This window comes from Protopterus annectens, chromosome 16.part0 (assembly GCF_019279795.1).
Source record: "Protopterus annectens isolate FY-2018-M chromosome 16.part0, PAN1.0, whole genome shotgun sequence".
Taxonomy (NCBI): Eukaryota; Metazoa; Chordata; order Ceratodontiformes; family Protopteridae; genus Protopterus; species Protopterus annectens.
Window position 1 is genome coordinate 793,163,190 of NC_056750.1, and position 26,693 is coordinate 793,189,882.

At 42.4% G+C, this 26,693-nt stretch overlaps 1 protein-coding gene across 1 annotated transcript in view; it reads right to left on the reverse strand.

Annotated features, from left to right (window-relative positions):
- Positions 1–26,693, reverse strand: part of LOC122790655 (exonuclease mut-7 homolog) — a gene marked incomplete in the record, with an annotated part of 2,442,473 nt that overhangs the window by 801,097 nt on the left and 1,614,683 nt on the right. The window contains 1 exon segment of the mRNA XM_044058180.1: positions 5,238–5,388. Within this exon segment, the coding sequence (XP_043914115.1) occupies positions 5,238–5,388 (151 nt within the window).

A 26,693-nucleotide genomic window follows, 5' to 3' on the forward strand; every position in this document is an offset into this window, starting at 1 on the left:
GAATAGTTTAACCTTGTTTAACCGCCGCTGCTCTTGTGTGCAACAGTGGCAACTCCGCGCTAACGCGCGTTTAGCGTGTTTTATATCAGGGGGCTGAAAGAAGCTAGGAACTGGCCCAAAACGACCAATAGACTACAAGTTACTGGCTGAAACCTCACAAAACTGGACCAACAGGCAGCTCAATGCTTCCCACTCCCACTGGTAAGTAAGGGAACTTCCTCTCTTCCAAATTAGGCAAAGAATCAGTAACAGGAACTACAAACAAAGTCCAGGGATCAGCAACTCTGAAACTGGACTACTCTAGCTCAGTAAGGCGGGAAAACAAGAGATATTGTTTTCTGGAAAAAAAAAAAATAAAAAAAATAAGAAACAGAACAGTAGACACTATAAATGCTAATTGAGATTTTCAAGTGCAATAACAAGATATATGCAAAAAAAACAATTACAATATATCAGCAAAGCAGGCTAAATACAGTCGCTAGGTAATTAGAAGTGGGAAAGCCACAAAAATATACTTAAATCAGGTAAAGTCGCTTTTTTAGCTCTCTGAAGCTTGGATTACTCTGCTGGCCACCACGAGGATCTGTGCTGAGTAGGTACAAGCTGGAAAACGTTTAGCGTGTTTTATATCAGGGGGCTGAAAGAAGCAAGAACTGGCCCAAAACGACCAATAGACTACAAGTTACTGGCTGAAACCTCACAAAACTGGACCAACAGGCAGCTCAATGCTTCCCACTCCCACTGGTAAGCAAGGGAACTTCCTCTCTTCCAAATTAGGCAAAGAATCAGTAACAGGAACTACAAACAAAGTCCAGGGATCAGCAACTCTGAAACTGGACTACTCTAGCTCAGTAAGGCGGGAAAACAAGAGATATTTTTTTTTTGTTTTTTTTTCAGAAAACAATGAGAAACAGAACAGTAGACACTATAAATGCTATAAATCGGCTATCACAGCCTACAGAAACAATTTGCAACAATTACAGATTTAAAAGTAACAAATTGAGATTTTCAAGTGCAATAACAAGATATATGCAAAAAAAACAATTACAATATATCAGCAAAGCAGGCGAAATACAGTCGCTAGGTAATTAGAAGTGGGAAAGCCACAAAAATATACTTAAATCAGGTAAAGTCGCTTTTTTAGCTCTCTGAAGCTTGGATTACTCTGCTGGCCACCACGAGGATCTGTGCTGAGTAGGTACAAGCTGGAAAACACGCGTTTAGCGTGTTTTATATCAGGGGGCTGAAAGAAGCTAGGAACTGGCCCAAAACGACCAATAGACTACAAGTTACTGGCTGAAACCTCACAAAACTGGACCAACAGGAAGCTCAATGCTTCCCACTCCAGGGAAGTTATCACAGTAGACGAAAAGACTATCTTCATTTCTGATAAGGACACAGCCAGGGGTCTCAAATCCAAGGGCTCCAAAACAGTGGGTTGGCTTGGAGAAGGAGAGACCAAAGTTGGCTCATGAATCCAGTGAGAGTCAGAAGCACTCACATCTGGATCTGAGCTCTGAGGAATTTTCTCATTATTCTACCCATGTCCGCCTCACATAAACTTCTGGAAAACTTGATAGAAGACTTGGAGGATGGTGGTCTTGAATGTCTGTGCAAGGGGGGGGGGGTCCTCTAAGAAGGGTGAAAAGAGCTAAGAAGTGACTGAATCCGGTAAGAGGGGAGGTGATCGGATCTGGGGTGATTCTGATTTAGATGCAAGTTGGATCCAACTTTTTTGATATCTTGGGTTAGTGGCTCTGAGGAAGGAACCAAAGAGGATGTGTGATCTGATGACCTCTTGCAAGATTCTTTATCTGTGGGAGCAGTCTGGCTTCCTCTTTTCCAGTTTTTTAGAGGGGGTTTGATGCCCAGCTATGGAGCAGAGAACAAAGTAAACGTAGAAGGGAGAAGGCCTTCAACACCAGCTTGTTCCTCCTGTCAGTGAGAGCTCTGGGATTGAACTCAGGGCAAATAGAGCAATCTGCATGTAAACATGTAGCTCCCAAACAATATGAACATTCCCTGTGGGCATCAGAGTTTGGAACTTTATGCCCACAGGTGATGCAATTTTTAAAACCGATAGACTTGTCAACCATACTGTCCTAACTAAGCCAAGTACAAAAACTACTAATCTAAAGGCTTTTTTGTTTTTTTTTTAAAAGAAGAAATGAAGAAATGGAGAAAGAACTACTAACAATGGCAGTGCAAGGTATACGCCAACTAGTAAGGGAGAAGAAATGAAAATACAGAAGCTTTAAATAGGAACTTACCAACAATGGTACTACTGAGAAGTACTGGGTAATCACTAGCAACTATATAGAAAACAAATGCTAAAGAGAATTAACAAGAAAACAAGGGAGGTAGGAGAAAAAGGAAATTAAACCATGTAATACAAGTTTTAAGCTAAACTCACAATCATGTTAGAAAACGCTCGAGAGCAACAGGATTCACTTCTAAAGATGAATGTGTACATCTGGATTTCCTAGACTACAGAAATACTCCCTGATAAGGTGTGCATCTATGACCTCCTCAACTACTACAACTAGTTGGTAAATTAAAGGTAATAATATTTAATCTAGACTTGGTTCATTCTGAAAACCTGACTTCTTTAAAAGGCTGAAAATCAGTCTAGACAAAAATATTGTTACGATCAAACAGCAAGACACCTACCTTTTTTAATAAACGGGGGGGGGGGGGGGCACACAATGTGACATTGTTGTAAAGTAGCCAGAAGGAATGGTTGTTATTTAAGTATTAGCAACTAAAATATTCAAACAGTTCACATTGTGAAAATTGCAGAGAATAAATCAGAGATATTTGCTCAAAATTATTATTTCTCACCAACACTGTGGTTGAGAAGTCTAATGCTTAAAGTGCCCAGTGAGAGGGCCAAAAAAGTATCCCCAGAGACATTTCCAGACAAAAGTAGATGAGTCAAGAAATGTTTTTCGGAACTCAGGTCTTGACACACTGTTCAAGAGGAGCTTAACTGTTGCACTTCCTAGGCCATTAGCATCAGAAGTAGAGACCACACACACACTCAAATACTCAGTTTGTAACTATCACTGTGACAGGCAGGAAAATATAATGAAAGTAAAAGAGACTGAAGGGTTACTGAACTTCATTTTTATAAATTTGCTGGCAATGTACTTAAGTGTTTTTGACATTAAATATGAACTGCTAAAAAACAGCAAATGTTAACATATATACCCTTGAAATTTTTGGAAAAAAAATCAGAATTAGTCATGTATTTTATTACTCCAATGATATATCAAATGTTTGTCATTTTATTTATGGTTGTACCCCATTAAGTATAAGTAAGCTATGATTTCTCTAATTTACAATTCTAGGTATTATTGGAGAACTGTACCATCCCCACTAATCTTGCATTACTGTTGACATGTCTGCATTAACTTTTTTAACCCTTACCCCGATTAACTGGCTTAGCATATAGATCCACAAACACACTTGCCCATCCATATTTTTGACTGAGTTATTCCACTATGGTTACAGGCTGATTTCAGGGGTGAAAAGACTATCACCTTCTCAAGAATGAACAGCAATCCAAATTTTACAAAGTTCCCCCCAGCTAACCCTTCTGACTCCAGCATTTGTACCAAAAACTGGTTCACCAGCATGAAAAGCACCTTGTATATATGCTGATAGGACAGTTCAGTAAACCTAGGTTTGATTTCCTCAGTTACCTCCTCATAATTTTGTTTTTGTTGAACGTCTTATGGCATGGGTCATGTCTGTAAAAGGTCTTTGGACCACTGCAATCACCTGGTTAACAAATGTCTGTGCTTTTCTGTGTATGCATACATATGTTTGTATCCATGCTTATATTTCATTAACTAGCTAAATTCCACTGAACAAAACTCATCTTTCCAGCAGTGACCATTGAATGAAAGCTCCAAAATACAAACTTGGATACAATTTGTTCTTAGAAAATCCAATCAGGTTACAAAGCATGTCTTTGGAAGTCAAAGGAAATGGCAGCAGAAACAAAGGAAAACCTACAGAGAAATGGAAATGATATACACACCCTAGCTAGGCCTAGTAGACTCCAAATAAGCCAGTGAGATTACCTGTTGTTCCAAGTGGCTCTCACTCACACTGCTGCCATACAGATCACCAATCCCTTACTCATAATGCTTATTACTCTTTCCTACTACTTAAGTCACTATCACAAAGTGGTGGCACCCTGAAAAGTACATTTGTACTGCAACAATGTCAAGAAGACTCGCGGGATAATAAATTACAGAACTGCACTGTTACTGTACTTTCTGAACTCTAGGAAAATCCTATATTAAAACTTGCTGTTATTTACCCATGCATACTCAGTTAAGCACGACAAGGCACCACTGTAAGCAGACTTACTGAACTGTTTTCAAAGAGAAATGACTGTGAATTTGTGGAAATTTACAACTGATACACTTGTCCTGTATCAAAAAATCACAAGAGTTACTACGTAAGGTGACTTGCAATAGCTTCACCTTTCTTTGCACTAAGTGCCACTATCTAAAGAAGGTGAAATAAGGTCACACACCACTGTCATAACTGGGGACTGCTGGATATCAAAGTGACATGAACCTTCTATAGGGTCACATTCCCAGTACTACTTAATACTAATGCCTGTGAAAGTGAAGGAGTTTGCTGTAGTGTCACATTCCATTGTCTCTGAGCTATGGCGGCTATACAAGAGAAATTACTTTAGTGTAGTATCACATTCCTACTGTCTCCAAGCACTACTGACTATGAAAGTGAAACGGCTTAATTAAGTGTCACATTCCTACTGTCTCCAAGTGCAGCTGGCTACGAAACAGAGAAGACTGAAAGGCAGAGTCACATTTTTGTAATCCCTTAGCTGTGCCGGCCTTCAAAGTGATGGGATGAACCTTGGTGTCTAATTTCTACTAAAAAAAAAATCACATTTCTACAACCTTGTAGGATTGAAGGCTATCAAATTAGGGTTAATAATGGCAGTAAACATGTCCCCAAGGTCTCAAAAACTGCTGCCTAGCAACATACTGAAGTGTACTACTGTTCTAACATTAACCAGTATTACTCAAAACAAGCACTATGTAACAACTAGAAAATGGCATGCTGTACAAAACATTTATGTACACTATCAGAAAATGTAAATAAATGAATGAACTCTTTATCCCCACAACAAGTGAAAACAAAAACAGAGGTGGGTTTGTGAAATGATACTGGCACCCTCCCCAGGTTATTACCTGCAAAACCACTGATTTGCACTGCTGCAACTCCTCCAGTGTTCCTACAAAACAGACTCTGTCTAATGGGAGAGGAAGTTGATAGTAATAATCATTTTCAATATCTTCCAAACCTTCTTGCTGATGCTCATCTCTGGAAAGTATTCCACCACTGTGAAGCAAACAAAATAAACATGACTATCAATATAAGAGACCAATTTAAAATTCACATTACATCTGCAAAATCACACGTCCATGTAAATAAGGTTGTTCTGCTAAACCACCTTTACTCCCCTTTGCAGAAAGCAAATGCAACGCTTTTTTCAAGTGAAGGGTGTTTTATAGTAATATGCACAAAGTACAATAAGCAACATTTCTGTGTGTATATTGCCTGCTTAGCACACCAAAATGCTGACAATTATTCTGTTCTGAAATGTGGGTGGACATATGACTAAAGACAAAATTGTCCAACAGTGTTGCTACATCAGAAAGGTATAGAACAGGCCACTAGCTTCTAATATAATCAAGATCACATCTATATCAAAATTAGAACAAAGCAAGACAGAATGTACACATTACAATGAAAAAAAGAATGATGAACACAAAAAAATAATGTAACCTGAAATATTAAAAACTGTGGATAATTTTTATGATTGTGCTCATCTTTCACAGTGGAGAAAAACAGGCATAATGAACAATGAAACATGATGGCTTAAGATGCAGATGAACATGATTATGCACCTCCACTTACCATCAAGTTCAATAAAAGATGTCTGGATCACAGTACTGTAAGTTAATGTAGGCTGTATTACATGGCCTTGCTTTTCATTAGGTGGCACAGATGAATTAACTACTGTGATGTTTTACAATTATGTCATAATATAAAGATAAACATGTATATACGTACAGTAAACATAAAATCAGTAAGATGTAACGGTGATAAAAAAGAAGTTATGTACTCACCATAACGTTCCATGTTTGTTGTCCTTATCCTATCCCTATCTCGCCTTCGCTCCTGCTGGTTGGGACCATGTCCCCAGCACCTGTTTCTTGGGTGGCTTGGTGGAAAAGACTTTTCAGGACAGTGGAACCAAAGGATGCCCTGTTCCGGGAGGCCACATCTACTTTGTAATGAGTGATAAAGGTATGAGGATTAGCCCATGTAGCTGCCACACAGATCAAATCTAAAGGTAGCTTGACTTGAAAGGCAGTAGAGGTGGCCAAGGCCCTAGTTGAGTGTCCTCTAACTTTTCCTGGAAGTTTTTTGTTCTGCAAATTGTAGACGTAGGTGATGGTGTCTGAAAGCCACTTAGATAAGGTCACTTTTGAGACTGAATAACCTTTTCTATTCTCTGCAAAGTATATAAACAATTGGTTCGATTTTCTGATGTCTTTGGTCCTGTGTAAATAAAAACGCAACTATCTATAAATGTCCAACAGATAGAGCTTATACTTTGCCTTGTTGGCATGATTGGGGAAGAATACTAGAGTTCTATGGATTGATTCAAATTGTACTCTGAACACACCTTTGGTAAGAAGGAAGGACTGGTTCTAAGAGAAACTCTATCTTTGTGGAAAATCAAGTACGGAAGACGAACTGATAAGGCCTGTAATTCTGAAACCCTCCTAGCTGAGGTAATGGCAGTCAAGAAAAAAGTCTTCCATGTCAAAACTTTTAGAGGACAAGTAGCAGCTGGCTCAAAGGGGGGGAAGAATCAGAGCCGCTAAAACTAAATTTAGGTCCCAGGGGGAGGAGGTTCTCTTACTGGAGGTCTTAGGAGGATAGCACCTCTTAGTAATGCTTTGCATAGCCTATGGGACATAACGTTAGAGCCCATTTCTCCCACATGAAAATTAGAAATGGCAGCCAGCTGAACCCGGACAGTAGCTGCAGCTGCTCCTCGCTCAAAAGTTTCAGCAAGAAATTCAAGAATCTTTTAAATGGGTACAGTAAAGGGACCAATCTCGCTCTTGTTTGCCCAATAAGAGAACCTCTTCCATTTACTAGCATAAGGTTTCCTGGTAGTGGGTTTGTGGAAGGAAATCAAAATGTGTTGAACTGCTGGGGAAATATCAGGAAGCCTGGCTAAGAGTGGAAGTGGGGAAACCAAGCTGTCAGCTTGAGAGTTTGGATGGAAGGGTGGAGCGCACCAGACTGATGCATCAGGAGATCTGGAACTGGGCGCAGGATCCAAGGCTCCCCCTGTAGATGAGGCCAACGGAATGGGAACCATATCTGATGAGGTCAGCAAGGGGCAATGAGGATCATCTTGCAACCCAATGACGTTGCTTCCTGAAGAACTTGGGGATCAGGAGGAATGGTGGAAAAGCCTAAAGCTGTCCTGGGGGCCAATTGTGAACAAGTGCATCCATGGGTGACTGTCCCAGTGGTGGGACTAGGGCAAAGTAGGTGCTGTATTTGTTGTTGGGGGGGTGGCAAAAAGATCACAACATGGCTGGCCCCATTTGCGAAAAATCAAGTCTCCAATTTCCTGTTTCAGGGACCACTCGTGAGGCATCAAAATCGCCCTGCTGAGCTTGTCTGCTGTCACATTAGATTTCCCCGGAATGTGCATTGCGATTAGAAAACATTGGGAATACATCACCCAATGCCATACTCGTAGAGCCTCCCGACACAAGGGATAAGACCTGGTTCTACTCTATTTGTTGATGTACCATACTAATGACATATTGTCTGTCTGAATTTCTACAGTCCCTGTAGGTAGAGAGTCTTGAAGTGCTTGCAACGCCAGAGGTACTGTTCTCATCTCTAGGACACTGATGTGCAAGTGGTACTCATGTTGTTGCCAAGTCCCTTGAACAGTCTGCCCCAGATAATACCCCCCCACCCTATCTGGGAAGCATCGGTGGTCACTGTGGCTATCAGATGGGGGCTTATAAAACGGCCTGCCTATTGTCACCAGAGGGGGGTGAAGCCACCATTCTAGACTCTTCTTGCCAGACTCCTTGATTAAAATCTGATGTGACATGGGTAAATCCTGGAATGACCATTGAGCAAAAAGGAGCCACTGCAGAATTCTCATGTAGAAACGCACCATAGGGACCAAAGTAATTGCAGCAGCCACTGAATCCAAGACTGAGGACAATCATGCCTGAATTCTATTTTTTGCCATGAGAATTGAAACTTGACGATGAATGGTTGACACCCTTTCCTGAGGCAGCTTTGCTATCATAGCCCTTGTGTCTAAATCTGCCCCTATAAATGTAATATGCTGACAAGGCAACAAGGCAGACTTTTCATAGTTTATGATGATGCCTAGTCATGAACAAGTGTGAATTGTCGAGTCCCTTGCCTTGATTAGCTGATGCTTGGTGGTAGCAGTAAGGCGCCAGTCATCAAGATATGGAAGCACCTGGAATCCTAGATGCCTCAAGTGAGTCTTAACTACTGCCATCCATTTGGGGAACCCCCCCTAGGGGCTGTGGTGAGATCAAAGGACAGAGCTCTGAACTGGTAATGACTGGCTGCCAGAAGGAAGCGTAGATATCTTCTGGATCGCCTGAGCATTTTTTTTGTGGTAGTACGTATCCTGGAGATCGACACAGCACATCCAATTGTCCTGACCCAAAAATGAAAAAATGGACTGCAGTGTTACCATCCGGAACTTTGTTTTCTTGACCGATTTGTTCTGTCTGCTGAGATCCAAAATGGGTCTACAGTCACCTGTCTTTTTTGGAACTAAAAAGAACCTTGAGTAAATTTCAAATTTGATTTGGTCTGCGGGGACTTCCTGGATGACTCTTGGAACATTTGGGATTCACTGTTGTTTTTATTGTAAGGGGTGGTTGGGAGAAGGGAATTTTGTAACCTCTGGATATTATCAATAGTACCCATGTATCTTCCACGATTGTCTGCCTGGTTTTTGGGTACAAAAATAATCTGCCCCCAACTGCCTCCAGAGATGGACAGTCAGGCCTCCTTTCAGGAGCGCTGGAAGAGCCTACCAGAGAAGGTATCTCTGTCACCCTGATTCTGCGCTACCCCCCCCCCTGCCGCGAGTCCATTATTATTTCCCCTTCTGCCCCTGGGGGAAAAATCTCCACATGTGTCAGGCGAAGCTCACTGGGATTTCCAGAACCACAGCTTCCCGCTCTTCTAACCTTTAGGATAGGGTCTAGAAGGAGCGGAGAAATGTACTCCTACGTCAGACAGAGTTTTGCTGTCCTGTTCACATCTGGTAAGAATCTCTTATCTGAGGCCTGAACAACAATGAGCTGTCAAAGGGGGTGTTGGTAAAGGAGGACTTGAAGGGCTCCGCAAATTGACAAAGGCGCATCCAGGAGTGTCTCCATAAGGCAACTCCTGTGCCTGCTGCCCTACTCGCTCCATCAGCTGCATAAAAATTCAGCCGCATGGAGAAGTTAACTACATAAGTCAAGTTAGCAAGCTGAGAAGCTGCCCTGCCCGCAGCTGTAGGATCCTGTAGTGCATCTCCCAACTCCTTGAGTAGATCCCTTTGAAGGCGTGCAAAGTGAGACAAATAATTCAGTGACCCCGAGTGTAAAGGCCGCTGAAGAAAACATATGCTGCCCGTACCTGTCCATTGTACAGGACTCTCTGTTCGGCGGATGGACAGAAGTTGTTTCTGCTAATTCCTTCTTAGTGGCTGCTGCCACCACCATAGCATCAACAGGCACGCCCTTAGATAGAAAAAGTTTGTCGTCTGGTGCAGTTATAAATTTATTGGGCCTCCGCGGAACTGGTTCTATAGTCTCTGGAGAGCTCCACACCTTTCGACTCACTATGCCCAAGGTGGAGACACCCAAGAGGTGGAGGGTTGGGAACCGAATGCATCCAGGTACACAGACTCATCCTCAGAAGGTGCAAGGGACTTCCAGCCACCCCTCTGCCTAAGGATTTCCAGGATGTCTGAAAATGCGACATCCTCAGAGGGGGACCCTTTATCAGTCCTCCAAGTCTGTGTCTGATGTCAGGGACTCAGGGGAGTCCAAATGCTTCCTCTTACATGTCCTCTTCCGAGGGACCTCCTCTGAGGGGTGCTCTGGTGAGGTTTTGGAAGAGGTGGGGTCACCCAATGGGGCATCCTGGAGTATGGGTTCCCTATACCTGGGAAGGAGGGGGGGTTCGGAGGGAGACACCTGCACCAAAGGAAAAGCAGCCACTGGAGCCAAGGGTGGAGCAGTCTCAGAGGACAGCACACTCCTCATCACCTCAAAGACACCGTGGTCCCGGCCCAAAAGAGTCTCCAGCTCCAAAGAGCCTGGAGATCTCCGAAAAGAGAGTGATGGCTCTGAGGCTGATGTAGGAGCAGAGCTCACCTGCGCCAAAGCCTCGAGAGGGAGAGTAGGGTCGGACAAGGGTCCGATGCCACTCCCCCCTTTGGAGCCGACAAGGGAGCGTCGGACCCCAGATCCTTCGATAGAATGGGGTAACAAAGAGATCAGAGCAGAAGTAGGAACCAACGCTTCCACCACAACAACTTCCATGCACTCTGGCTCCATACTGAAGGGAGTCGGAGAAGGAATTGATAATGATGTTGGCTGGACTGTCGGCACCACTTCCATATGGGCTGGGCTCAATAATAATTTTGCTAATGCCAGTGTCCTGAGAAGCCTTTTCACCACCCTCTCCCACATCATCATCCGAAAGGCTCCTGGATGATTGAGAGGAATGGGTGGAAGACCGGTGACTGCCTGCCACAGATTGTTAAGAGCGGAGATTACAGAACAGACCGCACCTGTTCCAGTGAGGGAGACCTGGTTCTCTTATGAGCCCTGGCTGGCTCCGAGACTACTGATGGAGCTGCAGGAGAAAGAGTCTTGTCAGAACAGACACTCGGATCTGACATTGCTGAAGATTTATCTTTTCCTTTGGATGACTCCGATGTCGGAGCCGACGAGGATGATGGCTTGGTTGATTTGTCCTGTTTTTTTGTTAGCTGAGTCTCCTCCGTGGAAGCATTGAAGGGGCCCTTTAATAAGCCTCACAAAATCAGTTTATTTTTTCTCTCCTGCAAGACCCGAGAAATGAAAGCATGCCATATACAGCATGAGTCCTGCAGGTGTACGGCCCCTAAACAATATACACAGCTCATATGCCCATCTGTAAGGGACATCTTTTGGCAGCACGAGTCACACTTCTTAAAACCTGATGGTTTTGTCTCCTTAGTGGAATCCTTAGACGTAGTTAGACTACAAGAATATCAACAAATACTAGTAACTAAAACAAAGGCACTGAATAAGCACACAAAGTTAAATCCCAATAAACAAAGTTTAACTACAGACCAAAACTTTTTTTTTTTTTTTTTGTTAGATGGAAGGAGTGAAGGGGGAGAGCCTCTAAGCTAAAACGGCGAACTCCCCCAATCAAGGAGAGCCTCTAACTTAAACTTCTGCTTCTAGAAAAAGAAGGGAATAAGGGGAAAGCCCTCTAACTAAAACGAGGCTGAAGGGAAGGAGAACCCTTTAAGTTAAATGAGTTCGCAAGGAATGTAAGTACGACAGCCACAACAACAATCAAAAACAGAAAGTTAGAAAGTACATTAACGGATGAAGAAACTCTATATTTAACAAAATATTTAACCAAAATATGCAAGTTTAGTCATAAAAGAAAACACTTAGCCTGAGCCAGTATTCAGAATCTCTATGCTGCAAGCTGCAAACAAGATCTGGGTAATGCCCGCTAGGCATGTTGGGATAGGGTCTAGCCTCGAGCCAGTAAAAGCTCTCGAGTTTTAGTATATGGCCGAGTTGGAGACGAGGATCAGCTCCAAACCCAACCAGCAAGAATGAAGGCGAAATAGGAACTACATAACATCTAAGTTTTCCTCCATCCTTATAAAAATCAACTCATGCTCAAGACCAGCTTCAGCCAAAACATGGAGAACACTTTAGCTAACTTTAGTTTTTCCTCACTCTCTACCCACTGATAAGTAAATTGAGTGGTGAACCAAACTGAGCACTGAGAAGATACGATAACCTTTTATTGGACCAATATAGATTTTACTGTTCTGTCTACTCCATCTTGCAGACCCCAGGAGTCCCATCATCAGCGATTAATAAAAGCTTATGAAATCCAAAAAGTTCAAGCAAGTTGTATTGCAAAAGGTGTCAGATTACCTCAGTGTCTACAGAACATATTGTAGCCTGCACTGCACTATTATTCTGGGATAACTGTCTTAAAATTGAACTAAGCTGTATATTAAAACTTATGATGGTCCAATAAAAGCATCCACACCTCAGTGCTGCTGTTCTCACCTTTATTTATTTTTTTGGTATACTGCGAACTTCAGGTTTTGAGCAGGAAGCAGCAGCTCAAACTTCTCAACATTTACCTTATTAAAAAGCTGTACATCAATTGAATTACGAATGACCTACGAAAGTGCTGTTCAAGTTCTAAAGCACCAAAAAAGAAGATTCTGAGTGAAACCACCATACCTTACAAACAGGAAAATGTATTGAGCTCAAACAAATTCGTATGCGTTTAAGTGCTCGATTCAACTTGCACTTTCAGGGAAAAAATTATTTAGTCAATTTTCCAGAATAAAACAGTACTATAAAACACCAAAGTCGGCTTTCTTTTTTTCTCACCAAAAGAAGCACTGAAAAAGAAAAAAAAAATCTAAAAGCACATTATTCGCCATGGAGCTACTCACAATTAACCCTATCAGACATTGCCTCACCCATGAGTAAATTCTGGGTATATTCAGTTTTCTTGCTTCCTCACTGTACGTCACCCCTTTTTGCATTCCTCCCAGTAAAATCACCTTATCTCTATGATTCAGTGTTTTTTCCCCTTTCATTCTGTTCTTACCTTCCAGTTAAAGATTCCTACCTAAGTTCTACCTGCTTTAACTCAGGTGCCACAAAGCCACCTATTTTACTCATTCTTCATTTATTCTTCATACCATCAAATGTTTAAATACTAATTTTTTTTCAGTGTCTGCATAGAGTCTTGTATTGTACACCATGGTTTGCTTATTGCTGTGAAAATGGTCCACTGAAAACATTTTTCCCAGTATACAGACTACCTGCCAGCTTCATGGCATACAAGGCTAACACCTTGACATGACCCAGGAAACCTGGATTCAGATGGTGGTCCAGGACACAGATGGGCAATGAGCCTATGCTTATTTGCATATATTAGGGGGAAAGCTTAAGTGCACGTGTCTGGGGTGCTTACTCTGCACTAGAATCAACTGCAGAAACAGGACCCATACAGAAAGTTAGAGGTTTGTATCACTCACCAGTGAGTGACCAGCACTCACAGAAGCCCTTGGCTTGCCTGCTGTTTGGATATCAAGAGGCATACACACAGTTCAATACTGTAGAGAGTAAAGTACAGTTGTGTAATTAAACTACCATAATAATACATGTTCAAATGATCACTGCTGCAGTAGCCTTAGCTATATGGGACTATATCCTGTCAAGAATACAACAGCCAGCCAGCTTTCAAAGCCTCAGGGCACCTTCCACACACCCAAACTGTCAGGCAGCAACTATGAGAAGACTAAAAGACAAGTTTTGGCATAAAACTCTTCAGACCTTTCCTACCAACACAGAAAGGACAATGCTAGGAACAGCATAAAAACAAATGTACAGACCCATACATAAAAATCACACCAAAGAACAAGCAGGTGATTGAGTGTGGAAGCGGCTATTGCAGCAGGGATCATTAGAACATCTACTGTTATGGTAAGTTTGCATACACATCTGTACTACATTCATTACATTGATCACTGCTGCAGTAGCCTTAGGTATATGGGAAGATTACCCCAGCTTACTACATTTGGTAGGAAGAACAGTAGTCAAAGACCAACTGGAGAATGATCCAAGCAAAGCCTGCCTTGGACCTGGAGAAGGATTCAAACGTACTGCTGTGTAAATGTATGTACAGAGAACCCAGTAGCAGCTTCTAGAATAATTCCACAATCCAATCTTTTCAAAAAAGCCATAGATGAAACCAAGGCCCTGGTAGAGTGGGTCTTGACCCTGCCTGGAATCACTTTTGTTATGGTGAGTATAAGAAAAGGCAATAGCATTAGACAACCATTTGGAAGCAGTTTGCTTCGACACAAGCTGTCCCTTCTTCTTACCTTCACAAGAAACAAATAACTGATCCAAAGATCTGAAAGATTTTGTTCTGTTGAGATGGTATCTTGAGTTGTCTGTGGACATCCAAGGTATGCAGTATCCTTTATTCCTCATTTTTAGGTTCTGGAAAGAAAGTGGGGAGATGTATAGTTTGGCTTAAAGTAAACTTGGATACCAAGAAACCCTGCCCCTGTGGAAAAGGAGACAGGGTTGACTCACCATAAAAGCGTGCAACTCCAATACTCTTCTTGCAGAGGGCAAAGCCATCAGTAAAACTGTCTTCCAAGTTAATAACCTCAAGTCACACAGGTAAAGTGGTTCAAATGTAGCAAGTGTTAGCTCCCTTAACATAAAATTAAGATCATAAGGAGGGAATACCACCAGATTTCTTGGAGACCTCTTGTGCAATTCCCCTTTCAAAAACATTTTGACATGAGACCACTGACAAGAGGAGGATCTATGGGCATACATACTGAGACCTGGATACAGGAATAAGAAAGGCCATATAATTAACAGTTAAGATAGGAGGTAATGAGATAAAAACAGTGATGTTTAATCAATCTTCAGGAATATCTCTAAGAACAAATGACATTCCTGGGGAAGTATGGAAATTAAAAGGGAAGAAAGTAATAAAGCTCTGGAAGATTATGTTTAACAGTATTTTAATTAGAAGGGAAGAATCAATATCTTGAAAGAAAGTTGTTGTAGCTTTGTTACCTAAATATGGCAAAGACCCCCTTCAGTCCCAGTTTCATATAGACCCATTTCAATCTTAAACCATGATTATACAGTGCTTATAGCTATACCAGCTAAAACAATGGCGAAGGTGTTGCCAAAATTGATAGATATGGAACAGTGTGATTTTGTGGAAGGAATGCAAACATTTCACAACATTAATAGAACAATGATGATCCAAATGGAAGCAGAATCTAAGAAAATAACTCTGCTATTGTATGGTCTTGATGGAGATAAAGCAATTGACAGAGTAAACTGGGGTTTTACGAGTAGGGCATTGGAAGCCATTGCTTTTCCCGGATACAATAATAAGGTTAATTAGAAGGATATATGAAGGATCGCAAGCAAGAATTAAAGTGGGAGTGTTCCTCTCAGATAAGCTGTTTTTTTAAGACGGGAACCAGGCAGGGGTGTCCGCTTTCCCCTTTATTTGCTTTACATTTACATCCAATGGCAAAGAAAATATGGTCTCAGTAATAATAGGATACAATTAGTACGGTACTCAAAAAGTTGGCTTTATTTGCGGATGATATGTTGAATCTGATGAATCTACAAAAGGACATCAAAGTGTTGTCTAACATTTTGAGACAGTTTCCAGTCTTTTCGAGATATAAAATTTATGAAGATAACACAAAGGCTATAGCCATAAACTATGTACCCACAAATGAATTGCTTCAGCAATACCCATATTTATGGGGGTATGATAAAATGAATTATTAGGAGTCTGGATTAAAAAGGATTCTGTTATGATAGCTAAGGATAAGTGGAAAGAGATAAAACAAATTGGAAGTGCTGTTTTATGGATATGGATAGCACGAGAGAGAGAACTCCTGGAAAAACTGGAAGAAAAACAAAACACCTTCAAGTCTACAATCCTACAGAGAGATCCATAACTTAAAAAAACAACGATAAAAGAAACTTTTACCTTAAGCCACAAACTAATCCACACTCTAACCCTCAAAAATTCTGGAGTACAATAAACTAACTTTTACACACTGGCAGACCCTTTACTCCCTTCCTCCCCCAATAGCTCTGCCTTAGACACCGTTTCACTTCTTAACTCTTTCTTTATTGACTCCATTCAAAACTTATTAAGCAAGATGCAAATACCTACCCCACTACCTCTGCTTTTCAATCCAACCACCCCCTCTACCTCTCCCCTCTCCTTCCACCTGCAAACCCCCTTTCTCTTTTAAGCCTGTCCCCACACCTTATATCAGATAACTCCTCAGCAAACTCAAGACATGCTCACCTTCTGCTGATAACTTACTACCTCTTTTCCTTAAACTTGCTGCTTACTCCATTGCTTACCTTATTCTCCATACTTCTCAATAGATCTATCCAAGAAAACACTATTCCTCAAATCTGGAAGAGATTCTATGTTATACCCTTACATAAAGGAGGCAAATCCATTGACCCCCTCCAACTACAGGCCTGTTGCTAGTCTGTCTCCTTTACCAAAAATACTTGAGAAGTGCATTCATAAACAGCTCACAGATCATCATCTACAAGAAAATGTCCTAACCTAACCCCTACCCAACACGACTATCCCCCACACCGCAGTACCTCCACAGCACATATATCTTTCACACATTGCCTTCTCCAAATCACGAGACAGTAATAAACTCCTCTCCTGCCTTTTCCTTGCCCTCTCAAAAACTTTTGATACCGTCTCCCACAACATCCTCCTATCAAAACTTTCTAGCTTTCATCTCTCTAACACCGCTGTTTCTTGATTTACTAGCTCTCTCTCAAACAGACAACAGTCAATAAAACGGCTGTCTGCAACCTCTCCCTTCCTACCAATCCACACTGGGGTTCCCCAAGGCTCTTTTTCTGGACCCCTACTATATAACATTTTTATTAATAACCTTTACACTTCCTGTCCTCGCTCCTCAATAATTCAGTACACTGATGACTCTACTATAATTTCCTACTCTGATAGTCTCTCTCACCTTCTCACTCTTACTCAAGAATCTCTACACTCATTTGAATCCTGGCTAACCTCTAACCAGCTCTTTCTAAATCCTAACAAAACCAAATATCCCCTCTTCTTCCCTAAATCCCTCCAACACCTCAAAGCTTCTTTATCTCTTCACTCAACAACAAAACTATCAAGGTCGGATCCCGCACTAAACTTCTAGGGGTTATTATAGACGACCAACTAAAATTTGATCTTCACATACAGCAATGCTTTAAAAAGAACCATCAAAAACTTAGCCTGCTCTACAGAAATAGAAAATTCCTCACAAATTAATCTAAAACAACTCTTGCACAAGCTAACTACTACCCACACTTTTATATACTGCTCCTATTCTTGCTAACCTACAAACTAATCTCTTGACTAAGTTAGAACTCACCTATAACAAAATTGCTAAATTTGCTTCAAATCATCCCTATCACTCACACCACTGCCTATCTCTTAAGTCTTCAAAGGCTAGAACTCCCAAGAACTTCTTCGGCCTCAGCTACACCTGACTCATTCTATCCTTAACCTACCCAATTCCTGTTCACCTCTTTCATAGGTAGGTACTGGGCTATCTGCTCGAGAGCATTTATAAGCCTAGCCAGAGTGTGTCAGCTTTCACCGCCCCACTGATTAATTAACTGATCCTCTGTCAAGCAGAGCCAATGAAGTGATCCCAGGGATGTATTTTCTGTTACCCATCCACTCGTTAAGGTTTCTCTTGAAATGTGTTAGTGAGGGGCTCTGCCTAATGTAGTTTGAAATTTTGTTCCAAAGCATGGGGAGTCTCTGACAGGAATCTATCCCTCCAGCATGTTCTATTTATTGTTGTGGCGAGGTTTTGCTCACTAGAGTGCGTGGCTCACAGTGACTTGGATTTCTTTAGGTGGAGCATGTCCATCAATTCTGAGTTGGACATGGCTTTGCAAGTCAGGCAGAGATCACCTCTGAGTAAGCGATATGCCACGGAGTACAGCCAGAGTTTTTTCAGTCGGGCTGCATAAGACATATGTTTGAGGCCAGTAATCCTCTTGGTGAGGTACTTTTGTGGTCTCTCCAGCTGTTGGAAGTGGCACTGTAGTCTATGATGGGTCTGATGAGTGACGAGTAGAGGGGCACTATAACCTCTTTATTTCTAGATGTGAACTCTTTAGTAATTAGATGGGCCACATAGAAGGATTTCCTAACTACTTTGGTAATATGATAAAAAAAAAAAAAAACCTACTTTGGTAATATGATTGTCAAAGGAGAGATTACTATCTACCTGGGTCCCCAGATCTCTTATTACCTCTTCTGTATTAAGGGGGCTGCCACCTATGTGGTAATTCGTGGGTGTTTCATTTTTCCCAAATGGGATGACTATGCATTTTTTGGCATTTAACTTGAAGCCATGACTTTGACACCAGGTGTCCATCTCAGTAAGGCCCTTTTGGAGGATGTCAGTGTCAGCTGGAGAGTCAATTATGGCTCCCAGTTTGCAGTCATCGGCAAACTTGGTTAGCCATAGTCCTCCTGTGTTTGCCTGTACTTCTGAGAAGTATATGCAGAACAGTAGGGGTCCCAGGGTTGAGCCTTGCAGGACACCACTTGTGACTGGTTTAGAGTCAGACCTGGAGCCTGCTATTCTTACCGTGGGAGTTCTGTCTGTAAGCCAGTTGGCAACCCATCTCATGACGTAGGGGTTTATGTAATACCCAAGTAGGGAATGGTGTCGAAAGCCTTGGCGAGGTCAAGGTAGGCTGTGTGAACAACCCTTCCCTTGTCTATGGCCTTGGTGACCGTCTCGAAGAAGTCAACCAGGTTTAGTAGGCATGATCTGCCCTTAACAAAGCCGAACTTGGTCGGGGCAAGTGTTTGGAGGTTCCCAGTGTCTTTGTTAATGAGTTCCATGATGGTGTGCTCCATAGCCTTGCAGACCAGGCTAGTCAGGCTTATGGGGCAATAGTAACAAGGGTCAGTTGTGGCCCCTCCTTTGTGGAGTGGAATAACCATTGCTGTGTGCCATTCTATGGGCACGTAGCCTGTGGAGAGGCTGAGGTTTAACAGCGTGTTTAGGTGGAAGGTTAGTTTGTTCTTTAGTTTGTGCAAGACGCAGCCTGGGACACCATCTGGCCCCATTGATGCTGTGTTTTTGGCTTTTGAAAGGGCTATTTTCACCTGTGCGTCTGTAATTTCCGGGACACTACACTTTTCCAGTATTGTTGTGGGCCCTTTTGGGGGTGAGAGGGAGGTGAAGTTTGCACTGAATCTATCTGCCAGGATGTTGGCAATATAAGTAGGTTCAGTATGTTTTGTGCTATTTTGCAATAGTGCATATCTGCAAGTTGCCACTTAGATTCTTAACATAACTAAAGGAGGCTTTGTGGTCATCCTTTGAATCCCTGGCTATTTTTCTTTCGAAGTTAGCCTTGTATGATTTTATGAGGGACCTTAGTTTCTTACTGATACTGATCAGGGAAGTCTTTCCTTCTTGGGATTTGCTTTTTTTCTGAACTAGTTTCCTCCTCCTATTGTATAGCCTTGTTTATGGCAGGGATCCATCAGACTGGTTTCCTTCTCTTAGAAGAGTGAGTCTTGGTTTTGCTAGGGATGGCACAATCCATGCATCCTTGTAGGTGCTCATAGAGTGCATTTGTAAACATCCTATTGTATAGCCTTGTTTATGGCAGGGATCCATCAGACTGGTTTCCTTCTCTTAGAAGAGTGAGTCTTGGTTTTGCTAGGGATGGCACAATCCATGCATCCTTGTAGGTGCTCATAGAGTGCATTTGTAAACATCCTTTAGGTTGGGGGCTGTGAAACTTACCACCTCTGTCTTAAGTAAGGTGAAGTTTGCTTTAGAAAAGTTTTTTACTGTGGTTTCCTTAGTTGGGGGGTGGTGGTGGTGGGGTGTGGACATCCAGAGTGATTAGTTTATGGTCTGATCTAACCAGTAAAGGGTTGACCTCTGGTGTGGAACACCTGTCACTCATGTTTGTGATGACCAAATCCAATATGTTTTCACCTATGGTAGGGGACTTTACCAGCTGATCCAGGGCGTTTGAGTTTATGAATTCCAGGAAGCGCTGGGCCTGGGAGTTTGTACTCAAGTAGTTTTCCCAGTGAATGGTAGGGTAATTGAAATTGCCCAATATCAGGGTGTTTGGTAGGACCTTCCTGATTTCCAGCGTCTCCAGAAAGGTGGAGTGGTGGTCCTGGGTCATGGAGGATGATCTGTAGCAGGCCACAGTTTGCATTGCAGATCTGCCCGATGTTAGTTGCACATGCATGATCTCAGAGGTATCATGTTGCGCCACTAACCTGGAGGTGTAGGTATCCTTGATGAATATGGATACACCCCCTCTTCTTTTGTGTTTCAGTCCACGTTCTGTGGCCGAAAAGTGTGGTAAGAGTTGTAAGCCCAGTAGTGCTGGGGTGCTCTCTGGAGCCTTGAACCAGGTTTCTGTTACTGCACAGATGTCGACATTCTCCATACTGAGGAGTGCTTCGAGTGCGTGCATTTTGGAATTTAAACTCCTGGCGTTGAGTAGCATAACCCTCAGTTTTTTGTTATTGTACTGTTTACGGAGGTGGGTTTGACTTTTGAGCCTTGCCTAAAAAAGGCACTATGGAGGCAGCAAGAGCCTTGGCCAGTATTCGAAAGCCTAGGTGTGACAGTTGCAAGCAGTCTCTTGTGAAGCAACGGGGCTTGTCGAGCATGTCGTCCCAGGTTGGCAGACATTGGACCCCATTTGAATGACACCAGAAGCTTAGCCAATTGTTGAAATTGATCATTTTTTCTTTATACTGAGGTATCATTCTTGGTGAGGGCAGGATGCTACTCAGGGTCATACCAGCCTGGGCTAAATGATCAGAGAGCTCTTCCATGTCTCTCTTCATGTAGTCCAGGGAGGTACGTCTCAGGTCATTCACACCAACATGAACAATGACAGAGTCATATTTGTACTTGTTCTGGAGTGACCCGAGTGCTTGTGTTATGTGGCGGGTTCAACCGCCTTTTCTCTCTACAATCCTAAGTATACACTCAGTAGCTTTGACCAATATCTCCTGCAGATTTACAACCCCCCCCCCAAAAAAAAAAAAAAAAAAAAACTTTGGTAAACTCCTCTAGAGTCTAGCAACCACAAGCTACCAACACATGGCACAGTCTGCCCCTATATGTTCATAGGTAGGTACTAGGCTATTGGCCCTAGGTCTTATATAAGCCTACCCAAACGGTACTCTGGCTTTTGCCACCCAAGAAAATTATTTTCCTGTGCCCCTTGTCAAGCAGAGCCACAGAAGTGATCCCAGGGGTGAATTTCCTATCTCCCATCCAATCATCAAGACTTTTCTTGAAGAGTGCTAATGAGGTGGTTTGTTTGATATAGATGGGTAGTTTGTTCCAGAGTATGGGAAGTCTCTGAGACAGGAATCTATCCCTCCAGCATGTTCTGTTTATTGCGATGACAAGGTTTATGTCCCTAGAGCGTGTAGCTCGGAGGGCTTGGGATTTCTTTAAGTGGAGCATGTCCAACAGCTATGGGTTTGACATAGCTTTGCATGTTAGGCATAGATTGCCCTGAGTAGGTGATATGCGACAGAGTAAAGCTGGATTTTTTTGAGACAGTCTGCGTGGGGCATCTGTTTTGAGGCCAGTAATCCTCTTTGTGAGGTATTTCTGTGGCCTTTCCAGTTGTTGTAGATGTCTTGTGAGGTACATACTGAAAGGGGCGATGTACTCTATAATGGGTCTGAGTGACGAGTAGAGGGGAACAATGACCTCTTTTTGCCTGGATGAGAAACCTTTTGTGATGAGGTGTGCCACGTAGAAGGATTTCCTGACGACTGTGGCAATGTGATTATCAAAGGAGAGACTACTGTCCACCTGTGTCCCAAGGTCTCATCACACTTTCAGTGTTAAGTAAACTACCGCCTATGTGGTAGTTCATGGGTACCGACTTTTTACCAAAAGGGATGACAATGCACTTTTTGGTACTGAGATTGAGGCCATGGCTTTGACACTAGGCATCTGTCTCAGTAAGGCCCTTTTGTAGGATATCCACATCGTTAGGAGACTTGATTATGGCTCCTAGTTCGCAGTCATCTGTAAACTTTGTTAGCCAAAGACCTTCTGTGTTAGCCTGTACTTCAGAGAAGTAGATGCCAAACAGGAGAGGACCTAGGACTGAACCCTGTGGCACTCCACTTGTCACTGGTCTGAAATTGGATTTAGAGTCTGCTACTTTCACAGTGTGGGTTCAGTCAGTGAGCCATTTTGGCAACCCACCTTGTGACATAGGGATTTATACCTAGTTTAGTGAGTTTGTCTATAATTCCAGAGTGGGGGATGATGTAGAAAGCCTTGGCGAGATCTAGATAGGCTGTGTGTACCACCTTACCCTCATCTACAGCTTTAGTGACCACTTCAAAGAAGTCTATCAGGTTTAAAAGACATGATCTGCCTTTTACAAACCCGAACTGGGTAGGGTCCAGAGTTTGGAGATTACCAATGTCATTGTTTATAAGTTCCATGATGATACGCTCGATAGCCTTGCAGACCAGGCTCGTCAGGCTAATGGGGCAGTAGTTCCCGGGGTCCCTGGTGGCTCCCCCTTTGTGGAGTGGGATAACCTTTGCTGTGCACCATTCAGTGGGCACAAAGCCTGAGATGAGGCTATGACTGAAAATAGTACTTAGGTGGGGTGCCAGTTCATTCTGTAGTTCATGTAGAACGCAACTTGGGATGTTGTCAGAACCCATGGATGCTGTGTTCTTGGCTTTGGAGAGTGTGTTTTTTACCTGTGCAGCCGTGATTACAGGTACTTTGCATTCTTCCGGTATAGAGATTGGCCCTTTAGGGGATGACAGAGGGGTAAAATTAGCACTGAACCTATCTGCCAGGATGTTGGCAATATCAGTTGGTTCTGTATATTTAGAGCCATTGTGCTGTAACTCAGAGCAGATCTGAGTGTTGCCATTGAGATTCTTGACATAACTATAGAATGCTTTGTGTTTGTCTTTAGAATCAGTGACGATTTTGTTTTCGTAACTAGCTTTGGAGGATTTTATGAGGGATCTCAGCTTCTTAGTGAGGCTGACCACGGAGTTCCTCTAATCATGGGATTTTACTCTTTTTTGCAACAGTTTCTTTCTTCTGTTGTAGACTTTGTTTATAGCAGGGGACCACCAGATTGGCTTCCTTTTTTGGAGGATAGCATCTTGGTTTTATTAGGGATTGCACGATCCATGCACTCATGTAAGTGCTTATAAAGTGAAATTGTATAGGATTCAGCAGTCGTATCTCTATTGTCCATCAGCATGGGTGTCATGAAGTTTGCCACTTCTGTCTTAAGAAGCATGAAGTTGGCTTTGGAGAAATTTTTACGGTGGTTTCCCTTATGGGGGGGGGCTGGGATGTGGATGTCTAGGGTGATTTGCTTATTTTCGGATCTGACCGAGGAACTGACCTCATGTGGAACACCAGTCTCCCATGATGGTAATGACCAGGTCTAGGATACTGCTGCCCTTGGTGGGGTGTAGATAAGTTGATCCAAGGCATCAGAATTTATGAATTCCAGAAAACATTGAGCACAAGAGTTGGTACATGAGTAGTTTTCCCAGTTAATGGTGGGGTAGATGAAATCGCCCATTATTAGGGTGTTAGGTTGTACCCTAATATTTTCCAGTGCATCAAGAAATGAGGAGTGGGAATCCTGGGGCATTGTGGGGTATCTGTAGCAAGCTACAATTTGCATTGTGGGCTTGTCCAGAGTTAGTTGCACCTGGATAATCTCAGATGCATTATGCTGAGCAACTAGCCCGGAGGTGTGGATATCCTTAATGAATATGGACATGCCTCCACCTTTAGTGCTTCGGTCCAAGTTAGGTGGCTGAAAGGTGTGGTATGAATTATAGCCTGGTAATGCAGGGGTGCTCTCTGGAGCCTTGAACCAGGTCTCTGTCACTGCACAGATGTCGATGTTCTCCACTTTAAGGAGTGCCTCGAGTGAGTGCATTTCGAGGTTTAGACTTCTAGCACAGAATAGCATTACCCTCAGATTTTGCTTGCTTGTACCTGTTACGGTGGTGAATTTGTCATTTGAATCTTGCCTAAAAAAGGCACTATATGGGTGGCAAGAGCCTTAGCCAGTATCCGGAATCCCAAGGGCGACAGGTGCAGGCCATCTCTGGCAAAACATCATGGTTTGTCGATCATATCATCCCAGGCAGACAGATACTGGATCCCCTTAGAATGACACTAGAAGCTTAGCCAATTGTTGAAGTCAATCATTTTGTCCTTGTACTGGGGTATCATTCTAGGTGATGGCAGGATGCTACACAGGGCTAGAGTCATACCTGCCTAGGCTACAAGATCAGAAAGCTCCTCCATGTCTCTTTTCATGTAGTCCAGGGAGGTACATCTCAGGTCATTCACACCAACATGGGCAATGACAGAGTCATATTTGTACTTGCTGTGGAGTGACCTGAGTGCATGCATTATGTGGTGGATCCTGGCACCTGACAGGCAGCTGACTGTGACTTTCTCCTTGTTTAGCCTGGTGAGTGGAACATCAGTGTGCCTGACTACAGAGTCACCTATGACTAGAGTGTTAGGCACGTTGTTATGCCTTATGGACTGTGGTTGAGTGGCACACTGAGTTTGTGGGCTATGTGTCATTTGGGTTGTGTTGGGGGGGGGGGGGAGGTTGCTTGCGTTTCTGCTTTGGAAGTCCCTGTTGCTTGGGTAGATTTTTTTGAGAGCCTCCACGAATGTAGGTGTGTGTTTTGTGTTTCTATGTGTGTGTTTTGGTGGTGTAGGTTTTGAGGGACTATGTGATGAGTGTGGTGTGGTGCAAGTATTTACCTTCTCCTCTTGACTGTCTAGTCCAGTCTTGGGTGAAGAGAGCTTTGCTTCCAGTTTGGTTATATAAGTGCATCGCTCACAGGTGGTAGCGTTGGGTGGTAGGAGGAGAGAGTTGTCTGTGTACATGAGGCAATTGCTGCATTGCCACAAGATGCCCAGATTCATCAGGTAGACAGGAGAAAACACCGGAAGCTGACCTTTAGACATGCCTGGATAGGTGCTTATTTATTAAGTACTAAAAACTGTTTTCCCTCTAGACAAGTGAGGAAAGTTGAGTGCTGTAGTAATTTGTAGCTTACTTAGCGCTTACAATGAGTTCTGAACAAGTGCTGAGCTAAAAGAAACAGATTTGAGTGCTGAAACCAGAAAACTGGCTAGTTCTAAGAAACAAAATTAAGCTAGAAGGCTTCCCTCCAACATAGAAAGGCTTGGGGGCTCAGAAGCTTACAAACAGTCCTGGATACAGCAAATCTGTATCTGGACTAGACAACTTATAGGAAAGGCAGGAAACAAGCTAGAAAATATTATAATTATTGTTAGAATGATTCCCAACATTTCCTGTTTTAAAAAGTCATTAAAGGATCTCCTATTACATTCATGGACTTGCACCAACCCTACGTAAACTCCTGCCCCACTACAACTTACCCCTCCTTAATCTTGCTTCATTTTCTATCCTTAATCTTTGCTACCAAAAGAGGTCTATGGCCCCAAAGTGATGTTATTTTTTCATACGGCAGCATGTTTTAAATCTGTAGCATTTACTTAGTGGCTATGTGTATGATACAATTGTTTTTAGGATTTGCATTTTTCTTTAACCTTTAAAGAGACCAGTGGTACATCATACTATATATGTGTTATTCCTTTACGGTAATTCAGTTTTAAATGTTGATGTTTGCAGTTATTGTTATACTTCATATTTTACTACATACATAAACATTGGAGCTTCTCTTCTCGGGTCTCCACTGAAAAAGGGCAACAGCCCAGTTGGACTAACCCAGTCAACACATGTCAAATAAATAAAGACATTAGTAGTGAAAATGTTTCTAGTCCCTTTAGTTTGATGCATAGGTCAGGCACATTTTTATCAACCAGAGGAAAAACTGTGGATAGCAATTATTTAAAGAGTTGAAGGATTTTATCTGGGGAAGAGTGCATGAGTCAAGTGGGACAAGTTGATCCTTCCACTAGGACAAGATAGTTTGGGATTACCTGATATGAAGGGGTATTTCAGAGCTTCACAGTTAAGGGTCATTTATGTAGCTCAAAGCCTATGTTATCCATAGGTTAAGGTCTGTACTGACCAAAGTCTGTTTCCAGATGGCAAAGAGTTAGAAATGGCAGTTGTTGTTTGGTCTAAAATGAGAAAAAAATGTGCTAGTTTCAGGTACTCTGTAAAATCTATCTACATTTTTGGGGACTGAAGGTCGAGAATAAGGATTATTACAGGCAGCATTAAACTTAACCTCCAAGGTTGGCAAAATAGCAAGGATGGGTGCAGAATGAGGTATATCTCCTCGGTTTAGCGGGATCATTCACTTGTTTCCAAAAAATACCTTATTCATCCTGGAAATATTTTGTGAAAGGGAAAATTCCTCCAAAAGAGGTGGAGAGGACCAAGCCTCCCCAGAACCAGAGATCTAGGCTTGAGAATACGGAGAAGAAAAAACCCTGTCTCTATCAATGTCAGAATCCTCTGACAAATTTTCTTTACTAATATTGCCCTCTGTGCTAAGGATTTCTGACCACCAGGATTGATGGCCTGTAATAACTGCCTGGCTAAAGTAAGAAAATCATCTTTTTGAACAGACTCTGTGTCTTCAGATGAACAATGTCTAATCTTTTATTTTTGTTTTTA